This window comes from Seriola aureovittata, chromosome 10 (assembly GCF_021018895.1).
Source record: "Seriola aureovittata isolate HTS-2021-v1 ecotype China chromosome 10, ASM2101889v1, whole genome shotgun sequence".
Classification (NCBI taxonomy): domain Eukaryota; kingdom Metazoa; phylum Chordata; class Actinopteri; order Carangiformes; family Carangidae; genus Seriola; species Seriola aureovittata.
In genome coordinates, this window is record NC_079373.1 from 19331423 (window position 1) to 19352001 (window position 20579).

Below are 20579 nucleotides of genomic sequence, written 5' to 3' on the forward strand. Positions count from 1 at the left end.
ATGTTCATTTGCTGGTGTTATAGTTGGATCCTTGGAGCCATAAATGTGCGAGGGTATGAGTGTAAAGTTTGTATGTAAATATAGATGCTATATGCATATCAGGGCATATCAGTGAGCCGGTTCAAAGCAGTGAGCACAGAAGCTCTCCACACCTGCCACTCTTGACACTGTTGGTGTGTGTGTGTGTGTGTGTGTGTGTGTGTGTGTGTGTGTGTGTGTGTGTGTGTGTGAGTGAACAGTTCATCTCTACACAGCTAGGTTTTTCTGCTTGAAGTGTAAAGCTTGTTAGCTCACAGAAAGCTAGCAAAAAATTCACACATTTGCCATCAGCAGGTGAAATTAGAACTGTGTCTGTCACAGGTTATTTTGAAATAGACTTGTGAATGCAGGCTAAATTACAGGAGCGTTTATAGCCCTATATTGCAATAACGTGTTACTGCTGAAACAGCAACTGATCAAAGTGACATATACCCGCTATTCGTCCTGTAAGATAGCAGACCAATAAACACTATAACCATCAGCCAGGGTGACGTCTTAATCATACAGTTGTTCCCGCCCCTCATCAATCTGCATGAAAAGCAATGACCTCATCCTACTAGCTCATCTATGGCCTGTCAATCTGCACATTTCTGACAGATGTGGCCCACTCTTAGCTCCTCAAACAGACACGCTCTCATCGCTTCTCCAGGCTGCAGCACAGCCTTTGTGGAGCTGAGTGGGACATGTGTGCAATGATGTCATGTTTGGAGGTGGGTGAGGGGGGGTGGGGGGTGGAGGGGGTTTCACATTGAGATGCAAATGTCCCCTCATAGTAGAGGGGACAGCTGGAGGGGCACAGAGGATGGCGTCATGTCTCCCCTGACATGAACCACAGAGGAGAACGGTGGAGGGAGGGGTGTGGGGTAGTCATTCAGGCAGATCAATGCCCCCAGGCTGTGAAGGGTTATATGTGTATGTGTGTGTATGTACATGCTGGCTTGTGTGTGTGTGTGTGTGTGTGTGTGTGTGTGTGTGTGTGTGTGTGGTGTGTGTGTGTGTGTCCGCCCTCTCCATTAACAGATGAGTTAAAGAGGACAACTGCAAGCTACACAGAGGCAGAGGGAGGGGGTGAGCTTGTATTGACGAGGCAGTCAATTGTACCAACAGCAGTGACGTAATAGCAGAGCTCCTATTAACCATAACAGCCAGGGCAGGTGTTGTGTGTATCTGTTCATCTGGTCAATATCTCCAGGATTCCACTTCCATTCATCTCTCAGCTTTCTGCATCGATTCGCCCAGCAGCACAGCTCCAAAAACCCTGAACTGAATCCAAACGTCTTCTGCTAAACACACACTTTTCATGTCTGTTGGATAATAACCAGCATCTTTAAACTGTGAAATGTGAATATTAAGTTGGGTGAAGGAAATGATTGATGAGGAGAGAGACCACCGCTCGCTACCAGCAAACAAAGGAGGCCTGAGTGCTCGGCTCTGACAGGGCAAGAGAGGAAAATAAGCAGTTGCATAAGTGATGAAGTGGGCAGAGGAAAACGGAAAAAGGAAGTCACCGCTGGCTAGCATTGCTGCTGGCGACACAGTGCCCTCTTTCCCGGTTGTGTGTTTTCTTTCTACCCAAACTTTTTTTTTTTTCTTTTTTTTGAGAGCATGTGTTCAGAATTGGGTTAGTCACATCCTGTCCAAGTACATTTTCCAGAAGTTAAAGATACATGACGTAGCGCAGTGCAAAAGGTGATCTAGTCGCCCAAAAATAAAACTTTGAATAGTATTTCTGTGAGGCACAAGATCATGACTTCAGCGTGACGGTTTTCATCACAGGGGCCTTTGTTCTTGTAGAGAGTTCATTTTCAGATTCAACCGTAGTGTAGTATTTCGCTTTGTGATTCTTGTTTAAGTTGATTTAGTTTTTCCAAGTTGTTAAGTTTATATCTTGAGTTTAATACAGCCGAGTGTTAGTCTCTGCTGATTATCATGCTGCGCTGAAGGTGAACTCATCTCTCCCAGTTGACTTTCTGATGTCATCTTTGTGGACAGCTGGGCTGGTGTGTGTCACAGGGTATTTTCAGTGACCTCAGTGTGAATGTACAGTGTGTTTATGTGTGCGCTTTGTGTGCTCAGATTGGAATGGACGGATGTGTCATCGTTTTCTTTCGGAGAATGTGAGGACATGTCTCTTTGGGTTATTTGGTGCTGTTGTGTGTATGCCGTGTGTGTGTATGTGTGTGTATGTGTGTGTCAGTGCGTTCATGTGCCCTTTGGACACTCAGTGTGTGTATTTTATTCCATCTTGACAACACTCGGGGACACGATGAGCCAACTGTCATCAACATCACTGCCCTTCCTCATCATCATGACAACCTTAAGTAGAGTGGGGTCAGGTGACGAGGTGACAATAACATGCTATCTCCTGTGTGACTAACATCCATTAGCGCTGGCCATCTAAAGCTTTGACTACACAGAAGGTGTTTGTAATTGTGTTGACGTAATGTGACTGTAATGTAATAGCCCTTAAAAAAACAGGCAGGCACACTCAGTCCTGCTCTCTTATCTCTGACTTCAATCTCCCTTCATGCCAGTAACCCCTTACTCACTCTCCCAGTCACACACTGGCTCGCCAGTCTTCCTGCCGCTTTACTATTTATTTAACACGAGATGAGGTCAGCTACAGCAATCATGTCTGTAATTATTAATCCAGATGCACTCAAGATTAAAGGGCAAGAATATTTTTAGAAAAATATTTTCATTCATGTGTTCACTTCCCTTCATACACACAAACACACTTTCTCCTCAGTGTTAAACACTCACACGCAAACACTGTCTCTGCCGTGGAACGTCCTGTCTTCTGTCCTTCTAACAACTCTCTAACAATGTCCTCGCATAGAAAAGGAAATGGTTGAAGTGTGACGTGAGGCTTTTCCTGTTGATTTAACTGTCTCCAGGAACATACCGCTTCCTCACACAGATACAGTATATCCCTGTGGCGGAGGTTATATGTAGCACCATTTATTTTCTTTGCAAGTGTGTGTGTGCGTGCGCACGCACAGGCTCCATACCAGCAGCTTGGGAATGGAGAAACCAGGAAGAAATCCTTCAAACAACTGCCCTTCCTCCTTCTGTTTTATCAATTAGTGACGTTGTTGTACCGCCCAAATCACTTGAAAGAGGCTCTGGTGGAGAATTACAGTGCCAGCACAGTCTAAAGCCAAACTGTAAACTACATATGTCTGTTTAGTCTACATTATAGAGGCCAAAAAGGTTAGAATACAGACTCATGCTAGCACAGCAGCGATCCGTCAGTCTCTCCTTCTTTGCATTAAACTTTCCCACATGTATCTTGTAAGTTATCTGATCGCTCTTTCTGCATCTATCTATCTTTCCCTCCAATCCACCCCCCATGTGGAGCGCTGATGTCATTGCTCCACTGGTTGCCATTAATAGCTGGAAACAGACAGGCCTTCTTCACTTTGCTCTTAAAGGGACAGTGCACCCAGAATAGCACTGGGTCATGAGGATGCATGCAGCCTCAGAGGCTGTGGTGTTGTGAAATTGCTCCAAATACCAAAGCTGCTAACCTCTGAACATTTGCACAACCCTTTTTTTTTTTTCTTTTGCAGCTTTTTATTATTCATCCTAGAGCTCATATCTGTTGAGTACACAGTCCATGCTGCTGACACTGTGTGCTCTGTGTGTGTGTTGGCCAGCCGTTGCTACATAAGTAGTGCAGCTGGAGGTGTGTTACAACGGAAGGCAATGTCCTGCCTGCACTGTGCTGTGTGTGCTACTTTAGAACAGTGATGTCATGTCTCACTCACTCACTCTCACTTTGTGACCGTGTGTGTGTTTGTTTGAGTGTGTTTGTATGTGCACTAGTCCCAGATTGGGTCAGGCAGGGCTGAACCTAGATTAGGTTCTAATCTCCTTTCTGGGGCTCAGGGTTTCCTTGAAGCACTTCCCTCCCTTCTCTACACTCCTCAGCGAGGTCATTACCCACTCCTCAATACACACACACACACAAGCACACACATACACACACGCGCCTCACCCCTATATCCCCTCGTTGGCCCCCACCCTGTAGTTATACAACCACTGTACTGCAGAGTAATGATGAGTGTGGGTATTCAATGAGTGCGTGTGCGTGTGTGTGTGTGTGTGTTGGGTGAACAGAGAATTACAGACAGTGAGAGTGAATATTGAGCATATGTTGACTGCAAGATTATGTGATCATATCATCAGATTGTGTCTTGGAGTGTATCATCTTGTTAGTATGTGTGTGTGTGTGTGCGCATATACAATTTCATGCATGTGTGTGTGTGTGTGTGTGTGTGTGTGTGATGTGCGGTTGTCAGGGGGATGTTACTGGGCCTCTGTCCTGGCCCTGCACCTGTGGCCTCTCTCATTCCCCCAGCCTGACGCAATGCACTGCTACAGGACATGAGCTCATGCAGGAAACAGAGCCACACACACACACTATACACATATGCCAAAAGTGGAGCCGCCTGCCTCTTAAAGGGCCAGACACACACATTCCTGGCCGCCCAGCATTTAACCTAACACTCACACAGAAGCTCAGAGAGCCTCTTTTTTGCTCCTGTTGCACTAAGCAGGACCCAGACATTGTAGCCCAGATTCACCTCTGAAAGTCAATAGAGCGTCTGTCTGCTCTGCTAATGGTGGTGCAACGTTTTTTTTTGTTTTTTTTGTTTTGTTTTTTTTCAGCGCTCTTGATGAGCTCATGGGAGTGTTTGCAGAGTTCCCAGTATGTTGTGTGACTGCTATGCTATAAAACCATTAGTGAACCTAACCACTTCTCTCCCTCTCTAATTTCTCTGCAGGAGGTTTTGCAGCTTTCTCGTCCTGTTTCCCCGGCCTGTGTGAAGGGAAGCCTGCCACTGCTCTACCTATGAGCTTGTCCCAGCCCTGCTTGCCTGTGGCTAATGTAGGGCCCACTCGCATCCTGCCACACCTCTACCTGGGCTCACAGAAAGACGTCCTCAACAAGGTAGAGTTTATTTTTGCATCTTTTCATTCATTTCACCACTGTCAAAAAATGATAACTGACTTGTTATTGTTACCTGGCAACAAAACATGATCTGAAACCCCTTTTACCTCTACCTCTGCAGGATCTGATGGCCCAGAATGGTATCACCTATGTGCTGAATGCCAGCAACACCTGCCCAAAGCCAGACTTTATCTGTGAGAGCCACTTCATGCGCATCCCAGTAAATGACAACTACTGTGAGAAATTGCTGCCCTGGCTGGACAAAACAAATGAATTCATAGGTAAGAGGAGGCTGACTTTACAAGGAAGTAAATTCATCTCAAGTGATATGTTAAAGAATGCCCTGATATTCAATACGACATGTCCGCATATTGTCATAGTTACTAAACATTCACGTGCAGCTTAAGAAACAAAAGCATCAGGTATAACACATCCGTTTAGATGACCCCCCTGTACTCTTCCAGGAAATGTCAGTTTGCTTTCAATAGGTGCTGATTGTCTCCAGAGACTGTGTTTAAAATGAGACCTGTCAATGATCTGCAGTGCTGTGTGCGTTTCTGTAGAGTTGTGTGTACTCATACCTGTTCATTCCCCCCCGAACAGACAAAGCTAAGGTGTCAAACTGCAGAGTCATTGTGCACTGCCTGGCTGGAATCTCGCGTTCAGCAACCATCGCCATTGCATACATCATGAAGACAATGGGCTTGTCATCAGACGATGCCTACAGGTACACTTGCTCCTCCCATCCACCACCAGCTGAGCTAAGGTGTCAGCCCCAGTAAAAAGGCAACTCACTGTTGACAGAAAAACTAGACAATTTTCTCAACCCCCACCCCTCCAGTCGTGAGAAATGAAATTGTTAGATGGCTGCTAGGGAACAGAGCGTGCACAAAAGGCTTTGATTTGCTTGAACAACACTGGCACAGGATCATGTATTGTATCAGTAAAAACTAGTTCATCTGGAGTAATTCTGCCCTTAAAAAGTTCCTCAGTACTTCTCATGATTTCACACATAGTACTTGCACCATTTACAAGAGTTGCCTTAAAACCACTAAGCTGTGACTAATATTTTCCAACTTTTTTTCTCTCCTAACAGGTTTGTAAAGGACCGAAGACCGTCCATATCCCCCAACTTTAACTTCCTCGGTCAGCTGCTGGAGTTTGAGAAGGGCCTGCGATTACTCCAAGCTTTAACTTCAACCTCTGATGATAAGATCTCTGAAAACAACACCAAGCAAAGCTCAGAGGTTAATGGAGTCAACACAGGCTTCGAGATTAACGGTCTCCACAGCAACTATGACTCATCTGTGGCAGAGCCACACATCCCACCAGAACCCAAGCTACCGTCACCCACCTCCCTCCAGCAAGGCTTCAATGGCCTGCACCTCTCTGCAGAGAGGATCATGGACACTAACCGGCTCAAACGCTCCTTCTCCCTGGACATTAAGTCTGTCTACTCCCCCAATAGTCCCCACTGCCCCGGCCTGGCACCCACACACTCTGAAGACGTCCCCAAGCTGTGCAAACTTGACAGCCCAGGAACAGGCACCTCCAATGGTGTTTGCTCCCAGTCTCCCGTCCTAGATAGCCCCAGCTCCTCTGATTCACCATTCCCCTCACCAGGCAGTGGGGGCAGCATCGGAGGTTTGGGGCTCGGAGGAAGTGAAGGAGTCCATAGGTCTAGTTCTTCCTCATCCAGACCCAGGAGAAAACCCAAGCACAGCTCCAGCAGTTCACCGGTCCACCCCCATCCACACCAACCTCCACAGTCCCTCTGCTTGTCGCTGGACCACAAGAGCCCCAGCCTGGACGAGAACCTAAAGGGCTCCCTGCTTCTCTCACTACCGTCCCTGCCCACCGTGGGGTCCGGGGCCATGTGGACCAAACACAGAGACACTGTCCAGGCCACCACTCCTGTCACACCCGTCACCCCCACCACAGATGCCCCCTGGCACTTTGGGGCAGAGGAGGGCGGTGAGAGAGGGATGGAGCTGGGCGGAGGAGGGGATGGAGGGGGAGAGGAGTCATCGGTGAGATTTGGGAGCAGCTCGGCGTATGTGGCGTTTGGGTGCAGTGAAGGTGTGCGGTTACGAGACAAATCCCAGAGGGAGAAGCCCTCGGTGCCACAGATGCAGAGAGACCACCGGGACTCCACGTCATCGTCCACAGTATCCATGTCCAACAGCTCCAACAACAGCGGGACTGCGTCAGAGAAGCAGTTCAAGCGGCGCAGCTGCCAGATGGAGTTTGAGGAGGGCATCGCTGAGACACGGTCTCGAGAAGAACTGGGGAAGATCGGGAAGCAGTCGAGCTTCTCTGGGAGCATGGAAATTATCGAGGTATCCTGACAGATAATGGACATGATCAGAGCTGTCCCTTGGGGGCAAAAATGGACCTGTTTAGAAGAGGACATATGAGGAGAAGCAGAAGAGGGTTTTTTTGTGCCCCCCTCACAGACAGTGTTAAAGACTCCAACTGAGAGAAGGACAAATAGATGCAGGGAGAGAGTTAATGTGAAAAGGTTAGCAAGCGAACTAGCCTTCACACCTGGACAGACAGAGCCCGAGATGTGGTGCTTAGAAGACCATAACCATCCTGAACTCTCATACGAATCTGAAGAAAAGTCTAGGGGAGGGTGGGCTACGGGGGGGTGAACTGAAGGTACTGAAACTCTTAATGTTTCTGAGCTCTGTCGCAGATGAAAAGAAACGACCCAGGCCAAGTTGCATCCTTATTATATAGAATACCCCTATTTTGACAGAGATCGGACACAAACTGCTTGCCTGTGGTCAAATGTAGTGTGCTTCAGTGGGTGTATAGCTTGTGATTTGAACCAAGCCCTATGTTTCTTCCCAAAGCTTCACCCCAGTGTCAGAAAGCCTCAGAACCTCGCACGGCAACGTCCCCACTCCCAACCCTTCCTTTCCAGGTGGCTCTGCCTGCTACAGACTCTGCATTACAACATCAACAACGATAACAGACTCCTTTACTGCAGCGTCTCCTCACATCACTCACAGCACAAGGCAGAGAGATCCCAAGGACTTAATCTAAAGGCGGTACTGCATCCAAACAATGAAGGATCCTCAGCATTTTGTTGATGAAAAGACTTTGAGTTGAAGACTCTTAGTGATGGGCAGTCTGCCTCCACCCCCTCACCCCCACCCCTCCAAAGCACAGTGTGTCTTTCCTGACTTTGGCTCCCTTGTTTCCAGTGTTAACAGCATGATGGGACTGAGGTTTCGGGATGGTGATGAGGGTTCATTTTAATAGCCCTCCAGCTCCTTTATAGACCCCCAACCCCCTCCCACGGCTCCCAGTCACCACCTATGGTCACCACTGAGCATGCACCAGAAAGGCTGACTACAGACAGACAAATACTATATATACAATATGAATATATATAGCAATTTTAATGGACTTCTAATGGACTTTTTTGTTCAGTTATAGTTTTAATTTATTGTACTGGTTCATTCTGGTAATGAGAAATAATATAATGTTTTGTGGATTTATTTCTTTTCTTCTTTTGTTGAATTATTATTATTATTATTTGCTGTATGGTATTTATGAACACACACTCATACAAATACACACATTCAACAAATTCAAACGAGCAATATGTGCTGTTCCTTCTTTGGGGAGAGTGATGTATGACTTTGAAATGCACTTTTCTGCTTTCTGATTAACAATTTCGATTTCCATCCACACCCTGGCAACATGATACTCAGAAAGCCAAGTGTTGAGTTTTGATAATGCAAATATAGAGCCTCTGTTTGGTGTTAGGAGGATGGTACAGACATCCTACTAGTGAGATCTATAAGAACAGGGTCTCTGTTCTGGCTCAACTGTAGTGTGAATTCATGGGTTTATCACAATTGAGGGCTCAAGCGTTGACTAAAAAGACTGTTTTTTTTGTTTTGACTGTGTGCAGACGAGGACAGAGTAGCCACACACTCTCTGATCACTCATATACAGTTAAACATGTTCTGCCAGTTTCATGAGGGCTTGCATAACAACAACTATATGCAAAAACACACACAAACACACACACACACTCTTTCACGAGATTTAATTGCACCGAGTGTCCTCTCCGAGCCAGCACCAGTACATCGGTCATCATCATAGCATGTCCCACCAAAGCTGAAACCAACACACACACACACACACACACCACACACACACACACACACACACACACACTCATACTGTATGCACTTACACTTATGTTCACACATGTAAAGCAAAGGCCCGACACACACCCTTTTGTTCATTCTCAGGGGATCTTTCAGTGAGCCAAGCCCGGCACAGGGTACACAGCTGCTGGTACATCAGCACAATGCATGTCCGTAAAGCTCCCTCGCTTTCTCTCCTTCTCTTTAATTTTTTCTTATTTCTTATTTCTTATTTTCCAAAGCTTTGATAAAAAAAAACAAAAAAAACAGCATAACAAAATGGAAAGGAAAAAATTAGGATCTTCATATCCTGAGGTGAAAGAAATGAAAAACTTTGCTCTCCTGGTGCGAGATGATTATTTATTTATAATGTAAAATGTGTTTATTTTTCCTTTGACCCTTGATTAGCTTTTCTCTCTGGCGATCTCTGACCTTTGACCTTGTGCTGCTGCAGCTAAAGTAAGTTCAGATAGATTCCTATGTTCCCCCGAGGCTCAAGTAACCTCTCCTCACCCTTCTCCCTATATTTTTAAGAAATGTTGTTAGAATTATTTATGACATGTAACAAAGATGATGCAGGCTGTCCCATTTGCTAAAATTGTTGTTATTGAATTATTATTATTATTATTATTATTATGTTGTGTAAATAGCAACGCATCTAAGAACACTGATTAATTTAGATGAGTTTTTAAAAGAAAATCCTGATACCTTAGGCTGCTTGATGCAAAAATACCTCAGGTTCTATTGAAAGGCTTTTCCTTCCCCTGTACATGTTTTGTGAAAATGAGACAAAAATACAGACATGACAAAATACAACCTTCTCTCTGCTTCTTCTTCTTCTTGTGTGCTTGCATGGGGGCTGAATAGGGATGGGAAGGGAATTCCACCCAACGGATGAACAACACATTACGACATCCGGAGTCCTGGAGCCTTGCTATTGATTTTGTGTTTAACAAACTCCACTCTAACCGCACAACACAGCTTTATTGATTTTTTTGCCACATGCTTCCTTATGCTGATGGGATGGTGAATTATTTAATAGAGAAGATGCATTCAGAAAATTACTTTCTAGAAAGATATGCCCACCTTATTATGAAATTTACTTCAAATTATTGCCTATGATGTAAGGTTGGAAGACAATTCAGCACAAATGTGAACATTACAAACAGTACAAATGTAAAAAATACAATCCCTGCATTCAAAATGCTGCTTTTCTGAATGTAATTAAAAATTAAGCTACTACAAGGAGAAGACAGCAACAGTTAGCTTGCAACAAAAACAAAATCCCCGTCACCTCTAAAGTTCACTAATAACCACATTACATGGCTTTTGGTTAATCAAAAATCAAAGTGTAAAAAAATAAAAGCTATGATTTTAGTGAGAGTTGTACAGAGCCAGATTACCTGTTTCCTCCTTAGTGTTTAAACTAAGCTAAGCTAACCTGCTGCTGGCTGTAGCTTTATATTTAGCATAGATCAACCTTTTATTAAACTCAGCGAGAAAGCAAATATGCATGTTTCCTAAAAAAGTACAATATTTTTCTCTGAAAAGTAAAAGCAGTCTATGTACAAAGTAGCAGGAAACGAAAAGCACCTTCTTCACTCTCAACGCAACATTTGTGAGCTGCATTAACACGTGTGTGCGTCAGTTGCAGGGTCACTGAAAAAGATTTCTACAGAGAAGTGAATGTTGGCTGTTAATCGTGATTCAAAAACAACTTCAAAAAGAGAAATTCAAAGGTTTATCACAATGTTAGCACACTAGCTAACAGGAAATATTCCAGTACACACAGTTGGTTACTTTTCTGTGTAACAGTGTTACAGTACCAGGGGAGAAAGAGAAAACCTGAGGTACACTCTCACAGGAGACATTATGGAAGAATATAGATATGTAATTGTCTGAGAATAGGGAAGGGACCTGTTAAACCACGCTTCTGACGAACGTCATCCTGTTGTTCCCTGTCTTCTTTCAGATTGACTCATTATCCCTCTGCTTCCTCTTTTCTCCCAGCTCACACACACACACACACACACACACACGACTGGTTTTCAGGTCGTCACCCCCTTCGGTTTCCCTGCTCCACCTCTTCCTTATCCGACTGTGTCTGTGGGCACAAGAGTGGGAGGGTGGCTGGTGAGGGTGCGGTGTTTGCCAGTGATGTGATGTGTTTGAACAGTGCTTACCTCCAGGGGATGAGAGAATGAGATGAGGTCGCGGTGTGTGTGCGTGTGTGTGTTTGTGTGAGAAAGACAAAGACAAAGAGAGGTATTTGCCCCCAGAGGACACAGTGTACACCGATATTACAAAAAAACAGCCTCCAAATCCAGTTGGGGGCCAATTCATCGAGTCCCCTCAATGGGGGCTTGACTACAAAGGCAGTTTTGGTTTCATGATGTCATGGTGGAATTTCACCTCATGCAATCAAACAACGTCTCTCTGCAAACAAATCATCACTCCTGAAGCCCCACCAATTGGTTTAATCCAGCCACAACAACCAGCGTGTTGTTCTGGGACTGACGGGTGACGTAAGGAGGAGCAGCAACAAAAAAAACAGACACACACACACACACACATACACATGCAAAACCAGATGGCCCTTGGCCTTTTTCAGTGAGCACAATACTGTCTTAATGAGCGTTTCACTGAGTCCAATAGGAGACAGGCAGAGGTAATGGCATTACCAGCATCTCCAGCTGAGTCCCTCTGCTGTTCATGTGTGTGTGTCTTTATTTTATGGCCATCATGGGAATTCTCCCTGACAAGACCACCACCGTAATGGGATACATTGCAAATCCCACTTTCTCACTTTCATTCTCTTTATAATGAACGGCCTATCCCGCATGCTAGTGTGTGTATTTATCACCTGGATCATAACGGATAATCCTACCACAATATGCTTCCTCTGTATATGTGTGTGTGTGTGTGTGTGTGTGTGTGTGTGTGTGTGTGTGTGTGTGTGTGTGTGTGTGTGTGTGTTTTTCAAGGTGCCCTCAGCTTGTATTATATGGATCTGCATCTCGGGTAACCTGCCCGTCTACAGTCTCCCCTCCGCTGTGCTGAAGTCTGCATTTCTATGCAGGTTTCCTGTTGCCAATGTACTGCACTCCTTCGAATAGCTTTCCAATGCAATGTTTCATCTGGTTTTTATTTTTAACTTACTTTACTTCCCATGCTGTTTTTTTTTTTACTAAAACAAATACATATGGGAAAGTCAAGGCCTCTCAGTCAGCATGAAAGAACACAAATGTGTGCGTGTGGATACAAAGAAAGTCTGTGTGTGTGTGTGTGTGTGTGTGTGTGTGTGTGTCCAAATATGGGATACATTTCTATGTGTGCATGTGTATTTTTATGCATGCATATGAGATGTTTATTATGTAAGTGTATGTGTATTTCTGTAACGCATGTACAGATAGGTGAGGAAGGAAAAAACAGCTGTCTTGTGCACGCCTTGGCATTCATGTAGATTGTGCAAGTCAGCACGAGTTGTCTGGTAAATACACAGCAAAAAATAGGCACTGATCATGGCAGTGAAATATTTTGAAGAGACATTGCCCGCACACTGAGCTCTAGTGATTTACTGTACACAATGAGTACATGAGCACACCCCAAAACCCAAGAGTTACCTGGACATTAGTGCACGTGTAAATGTGGTCATCCATGTGTAAAAGTCATTCATCCAAAAAATATTCCTTATAGATTTTTTGATGGTGGTGGAGAGCGTCATAGGTCTGCAGCTGCCTTTGTTATGTTTCTCCACTCTGTTCCCCTGTCCCCTGTCACCTGTGTGTATGCTCTTTATGTGCCTGTGTGTATGTGTGTGTACAGATGTGGCATGCACGAGTTTATATGTATGCTTGTGTTTCCACGTGGATACAGGCTGTTTACATGCTCGTGTATATGAAGTTTTGTATACATGACTGAATGGTCACTGTATGACAGTAAAGCTCATGTCAGTTGAACTGAATTTCTGACGCATTTGTGTATGCATGAATGTGTGTTGCAAATGTGTGAGTGTGCGTGTGTTCGTGTATCCTCCCTCTCATGGTGGCTGATGGGTACCAGACACATCCATGCTGAGGGTCTGCCTGGCGCCTGGTCCCAGGCCTTCTATATGGAAACAGTTAGGAACCGTTACGTCAGCAGGCTACGGCACTCTCCGCTTTTCCACTTGCACACACATCCAAAGTGCACTCACACACACACACACACACATAGACACACATGCACACACACATATTTTTCACAGAACATTTCTACTTTTTCTTCCTCTCTTTCTCCTCTCTGTGTTGCTCCTTTTCACACACCTTCATCCCAAACACACTCATTACACACGTTCACTGCTCGAAAGTTGCGTCAGCACAGCATTCCACACTTTTCCACGCGTCACCAACGATGACTGACTCCAAACAGCATTTCTTGCCCTTTTTTTTCCATGGAAAACTCTTGTCCTTATATAACCCTGTAGTCTGGCAGCCTGCTCGTCCTACTATTTCTCCCTGTCTGTCTCCCTCTCTCTAACCTCTCTCTCATCCCTATCCATCTCTCACGCAAGTGGGCAAAAAGTCGAGCTCTGTGGGCTGAGAGGCCGGGCAGCCTCTGGTAGTTCCCCTTTCCTCCACGCCAGGCTGAAAAAGAGCCTCGGTACAAACATATGTGTCCAATATTCTCTTCCTGCTGCTGCCCTCATGCAGTCATAAGCACATTCATGACTGTCTTCATTTCAACATGAATTACTACTCACCGCAGTGAAATGAGCTAAATAAATGGACGCAGGGAGATCATTAGTGCAGCAACAGGCAGGAGTATGTGCCTATGTGTGTGTGTCTGTGAGGCCTGTGGTGAGGAGGAATCCCTGGCTGGCTCCGAAGCTCAGCAGGCCTCAGGTAATCCAGTTTAATGCAGTTAGCGTTGTCATGGCCACCTGTGTGTTACACACCGCAACGTTACAGCAAGACAAGAGGGGGTGTCTAGACTGGCAAATCACTGGAAAACAAAGAAAGGCTTCGAGGGGCATGCTGTGCTGTCTGGAGCCTTTGATATGAACAACAACAGAAGTGTTCACAGAAATGGGTCATAGTAGCAATTAGAGATCCCTGGTTGATTTTCATAAAACCACAAAGACAGGTTCATTATAATTTCCATATATAAAGGTGATGGAGCGCAGAGAGGTTTGACATGAGCACAGAGCAGCGCCAGAGAGCAGACAGACAGGCGTTCTGATTATTCAGGCAGGTGTTGCGTAACTAACTGCTGCCACCTACTGCTGGCTCCCAGTCAAACTCAGCTCCGGTTTGTCCCCCCAACAGGAAGGTGAGAGGTGATCAATACTTTTGTTCCACATGTCAAGCCAGCAGCAGATTGAATGAACGTCAGTCCATCGGTGCTCAGGTTTCGCTTAGCTTCTGTTTTCAGGAATGAAATGAAGTGAATGGACAAAAAGAAAGACAGAGAAAGTATTTCCTCTCTGTTCCCTGTATGTATGAGTGAGGCACAGCCCCTTCACTGTCAGTGAGCGTGTGCATGTGTGTGTATGTATGGCCAAAGTGCTGACTGAAGCAGCTGTTGGTGCTGACATCTGTCTCTGTCTTTCTAACGGTGGAACAAACTGCAACCCTCTCTCTCTCTCTCTCTCTCTCTCTCTCTCTCTCTCTCTCTCTCCCAGCGTCAGCCCCATCAGCACTCTCTGCTCAGGTCCAAACCCCATCAATGCATCAACACTCTCTCTCTCACACACACACATACACACACACTCTTCCTGCAACACAGCAACACACAGCAGCACATATCCCATATCTCAGCGTCTGCACCTCTAAAAACCACATCCCGGACCACCACCGAAGAAGACAGTGCTTCAGGTGGATATGGCACCACTGACAGAAGGTCAGACACTGCCTCACCAGACCCACGACCATAATCATAGGTCTGGTAGTGACACATACATAAGTGTTAATAGTTTCCCCTCAGGTTGCAGAGAAAAGTACAGAGTTGACACTTCCCTAACTATTGCTCGTTTAATACTTTCCCTTTTCTTAAATTAAAGGTGATCCATTGGAATGATCAGCTTTGGGCTTTTTAAAACATGTTGTGGAGCTGTACCCAACATGTTGAATAGCGTAACCAACCTATTTTTGTCTGTATTCGAGGGTTTAGTGATAAAATTTTGTCATAATTTTTCTTTATATTTTTGCTTCCAAGGTAAAAGAGATTTTTCATTTGACCTTATATCCCAATGAAACTTGATATAGATAAAGTTTACTACTAACTACTTTAGCTATTGTGACTTTCAATTGTTATCTTTACCTATCAAATCTGATAACATCTCCCTTAGCTGTCTACACATCCCATCTTTATGATTTTTTTCTCTAATATATGGCTGACAGTATATGTTTTGACAGTTTTAACTCATGTCCCCTGAAAAATGATATATATAATTGTTGTAAATTACCAGTCACATGTGTTATATACTTTACATATCTCACCATGCCAATCTTTAAACTTATGTTGTGTTTAAAGTTCACTAAAAGTACTTAGCAAAATGGAAAAATATATATTCATTCAAGTATTTATTGGTATTTTGTGATTATTAAATGATCTTATTAATCTTTATAAGTTATGAAGGTAAAATGCTTTAATATCTTCCCACAGATGTATCTGCAAAACAAAAATCCATTTCCACTGTTAGCGCTGTCGTTTGTGGAAGACATGTTGACTTGTATGTTGCTAAGACAAAGGGCGAACCTCTCACACAGCAGACTGCTTGCTGCTGACACACAGTGTCTGTGGCTGCTTCTCTGTTATCATTCCTCCTCTCTCTGCCTATGACCTCACAGCCACATGCAAGCTATTTCTGTTGAGTTGCTTCTGGCTGAAAATGACTTCATGTCTGATTTGCTTGAAACATTGAGGGGGGGTGAGGTGTGTGTGTGTGTGTGTGGGGGGGGTATCACTGTGTTCACGGAAAATTGACTGCATTAAAACAGCATGCTTTAACTGTTCAGTAGACTGGTTCGTATGGGTTTGATGCACCAGAGGCAAGACTGTGCACCATGTGCTGCACCTCTTCTCCCAAATGGTTCTCAGTGCCTGTGGTCAGCCAATCATTTTGGTTTCACTTCTCCCTTTTTCTTCAGTCTGCTTCACCTCCTCTCAGTTGCCCCCCTTCTCTCCTTTTCACCCCACAGCTTCCCATCCTTCCTCATAACAACAACACCCAATTTAACCTCAGTCTGCAGTTTCAAACCCATCCCCTTCTTTCCTCCACCTCTGTCTTTCTTTCTATGACTGGATTGCTGGAGTCAGGTACGTCTGCAGACATGAGTAATGTGGCTAAGACTGACTCATACACCAAGACATCAGCCGTCAGTGTGGAGCCAGCAATGACACAAACACACACACATACACACACACACAGACACACAGACACACACACATACACACACACACACACACACATTATATACTGAATCGAAACACACAGGCAGACAGACTTGGCGGTGCCGACAATATGAAACCCAGTCATGCAAGTGGCCATTATCAACACCTTATATTATGTGATCATTATTGATAAACTGAAAATGAACCAATCAGTGATGATATCAGACTGTTAACAGTAAACATGTCTATGAGACAACACACACACACACACACACACACACACACACACACACACACACACACACACACACACACACACACAATGTCTACAAAGTGCATGTTGAGAACATTCAGCAGGATGAATTAAAAGTTGACTAATAAAAAGGTTTTGTGTTTTATATTTGAAGAAAACTACTGTGTGTCTACAGTTCAGCTGTTAGTAATCCATAGACATGATGTTTAAGTGTGAGTTTATAATAATAATAATAATAATTATTATTATTATTATTATTATTATCTAGACTTAACTATCAATGAAGTAATTGCTGATCTTGAGCTTTGTTTTCAGGATATGTGTGTTTTTTCATATTTAAAAAAATCCCATCCAGTGTCTTTTTGAAACAAACATTAATCAGATTTTGGAAGCAAATGCCTCCAATCAAAACATAGTTGTAATTTTATGAGGTCATAAAAAATGTCCTTATAAAGCTACAAGACAAATATCAATTTTAGTTGTTGTGCAATCTATGTAAAACTGAAAAACACACACACACACACACACGCACACACTCCTCACTGCATCTATTAAGCATTTATTATTCATGCAAGAGTAATGTGAGGTGTCTCCGTTTTAATGCCTCCTAATGGCTTTTTGAGTTACCGCTGCCAGCTATGAATAAATCATATCAGTCACGCTGCAGCCAATACCTCACTCACCCTGGCAGCACTGAGCTGATCTATAGGTATGTGGTGTATGTGTGTGTGTGTGTGTGTGTGTGTGTGTGTTGTGTACTTTGTTTTCATATTATGTCTAATCTCTTTCTGATCTGGGGTTAGATAAAGAAAAAGCCTTTTTTTCTTATCTTTATAACACAACAGATGTGTGAAGTGTATGTGAGTGACTGTGTGTGTCACAGTGACAGCTATGCTGCCATTAACTCAGCAGGTTGCAAGTCACTCTCCACACAAACACTGAAGCACAGAGATAGTGGCTTGATGGACATAATTACCTGTCATACATGTGAACATACTGCAGATAGATACAGTGTGTAATGCATGTACACATGATAAAGGTCACACACTTCTCTTCTGTTCTATCGGACTTTTTCACAGAGGATATTTGGGCACTCAGGACAATGGCCTTGCAACAATAGGCTTATAATGTGAGACTGTGTTATATTTTACAACAGACATTTTGACTCTCCCTAATGTGTGTATGCTGTTATAGTGGTCTCTTGGAATACACTGTGCTTTCCCCATAACTTCTGTACATGAAACACAGTCTATAACAACACAACAAACATTGTCCAGTTCAATCAACTTCCTTGCCATCTCCTCCAAATTTGAACCCAACAAGCTTGACAGTGATGGCATTTTAACAGAATGCTGTCAGATTGCATAGTTGTTTTTATTGCATCCACTGCTGGTATCTCTCAGGTTAGGTATGGTACCGCATGAATGGATGCAGATCTGTCTCATGCACTGCGCTGGCTGGGATGATGTGAAATGGGAACATATCGACCCCTGGGTGGCTCAGTATTGATGAGCGGATGGATTTCAGGAAGTGACCTTGGCTAACTCAGACGAGCACCTGACCAGAGCTCAGCTCGTTTTCCCACAGAGCTCATCTCTGGCACCGGTGCTGACAACAGACTGTGGGTTTATATCCTTGTGAGAGGTAAACATCGTTCACTGGACGGATCTTAGGTCACTGCAGGATGACAGGCACATGCACAAACACTGTCATGAATTTGCTGATGGGAGTGCATTGTAAAGTGTGGGTGTCATGAAGAGTTCATGAGGATGGGGAGACAGAACTCTTCACAGCACATATTCTGTCTGTAGGGAAAGCACAGGTGTCACTAATGACATTAACAATAGCTCGGTTCTTTTGGGGCGCCCCAGTAAGTTCTGACAGAGAGCCAGCATGCATCATACCTTCACTGAAACTGAAGCTAAATGCTAAATGGACCTGAGCTATCATTAATTCTCTTATTTACACCTGAGTGTTTCCTGCTGTCACATGTCAAAATGTCTTCAGTGAAGAACACTAAAGATTGTTTTTGTCTTGATTTTTTAACATCACAATTAAACCCGATTAAATGAAGATGAATGAAATTTTGTTTGTATCTTTTGGGAAACTGAAATGTTGATGTGGAAATGTTGATGCTAAATAAGAATCTATTAAGAATTTATTGATTACAATTTGGATAAACCAATCCATTAATTATTGATTCTGAGACATTGCTGGCATGAAATGGTAACAACACAATTTTGTAAGTTGTTGAGAGGCCTAATAAAAATCTGTGTGTGTATGGAAGTTCTCCACATAATTTCAACATGTATGTAGTTTAACTGTAGTCTGATGTTAATTCAGACATATGAGAATGATTCTAATCAGCTCCACACTACATAAAGTGCAGATTTCAAACTGAAATGAGAGGAAAAAGCTGGTCTCAGATCTGAGTTTAGGTGTCAGTACTAGTATCAGAAAAAAAGTGGTAATGCTGCATCACTAACTGACTTTTTCTGTGTTTTACTTTCACTTTTGTCAATAAATATTGGCTGTGACTGTGTCAGTGTAGTATCTGCACAGGTTTGGTGTCAACAATCATCCCACACTGCCCCTGTGTGGCTGATAATGGCATTACACCAGGTTTGACCACTCTGTCAGCCTCATGTCAATCATCACTGTAACTCCGCCTCTCTGTGAACTGATTGGAGGACAGCAGGGCGCTGGAGTGTCAACGAGCCAATCATGTGGCTCTGCCTCCTGTTAACAGGGCTCCTATTCTGAATGCCCTCTCCGTGCCTGTGTGCTAGTGTTATTTATAGAAGCCTAGAGATGCACAGTGGAGCATGGAAGAGGAAGAAAAGGGGGAGGAAGTAAAGAGAGGGTGAGACAGAAAATGAAGAAGGAAGAGAGGAATCTTGGGAGTTGATGACGACAGTATGTCTTGCTCTAATGGTCTCTCAGAGAGAGACGGACAGGAGTGGAACAGTCATTTTTGTAGGGCACAATACATATTAATCCCATCATCACAAACTGCATCTGCCTGATTGATGGTTTTCTTAAAGAGGAAAATGGGTGAAAAAGAGCAGGGAGTGGAAGACGGGATAGAGCTATTAAAAGCTACTGTGTATAGAGTGAATGAGCAAGGGTTGAGGTTAAGGCAGGGGTACATGAGGAGTTATGTGATTAGATATAGAACCCCCAACTGGAAAACAAAAGGCTAATGATGAAGACCACTGCATTGTTATTAAATCACAATTTGTATTTTCTAAATTATAAAAAAAAAACAGTAAAGCCACAACTAACACCTACTTCCATGATCGATTATCCTGTCAATTATGTTTTCGACTCATTGCTTACTCAACAGAATGTCAGAAAATAGTGAAAAATGCCCATCACAATTTGTCACCTGGTCACTTCAAGGTGTTTTCAAATGTCCTGTTTACTTCAATCAACAGTCCACAGCTTAAACATTTTCAATTTACAATGATGTAATACAGAACAGAAGCAAATCCTCATTTTTGAGAAGCAGTTTTGCTCAATAAATACGATAAACAATTAACTGCTTATTAAAATAGTTGGTGATTAATCTTTTCTTTATCAAATAATCAACTCGTTGCACTACTTCTTTTTGTGGCTGATCAAGTGGCATAAAAACAGCAAGGCACATGAACTACCTGAAGGTACACGGACTGCAGATCAAGTGTCATGATTTTGGATCGCTGAAATTTTAATCTACCTTAACTGATCAAATGTCCTCTTGTCTGGGTCAATGAAGAGTAAAATGGCAGGCAGGTCACAATTTAAC

At 43.7% G+C, this 20579-nt stretch overlaps 1 protein-coding gene across 5 annotated transcripts in view; it reads left to right on the top strand.

Annotated features, from left to right (window-relative positions):
* The window catches only part of dusp8a (dual specificity phosphatase 8a), a 44189-nt gene extending 34203 nt beyond the window's left edge, over positions 1 to 9986 (top strand). For all 5 annotated transcript variants that reach the window (XM_056386913.1, XM_056386914.1, XM_056386916.1 and 2 more), the window contains 4 exons: positions 4830 to 4996; positions 5118 to 5277; positions 5600 to 5723; positions 6093 to 9986. In XM_056386913.1, the coding sequence (XP_056242888.1) occupies positions 4830 to 4996; positions 5118 to 5277; positions 5600 to 5723; positions 6093 to 7344 (1703 nt within the window). In that variant the 3' untranslated portion in view covers positions 7345 to 9986. The remainder of the gene's footprint in view (positions 1 to 4829; positions 4997 to 5117; positions 5278 to 5599; positions 5724 to 6092) is intronic.
* The last annotated feature ends 10593 nt before the right edge of the window (positions 9987 to 20579 follow it).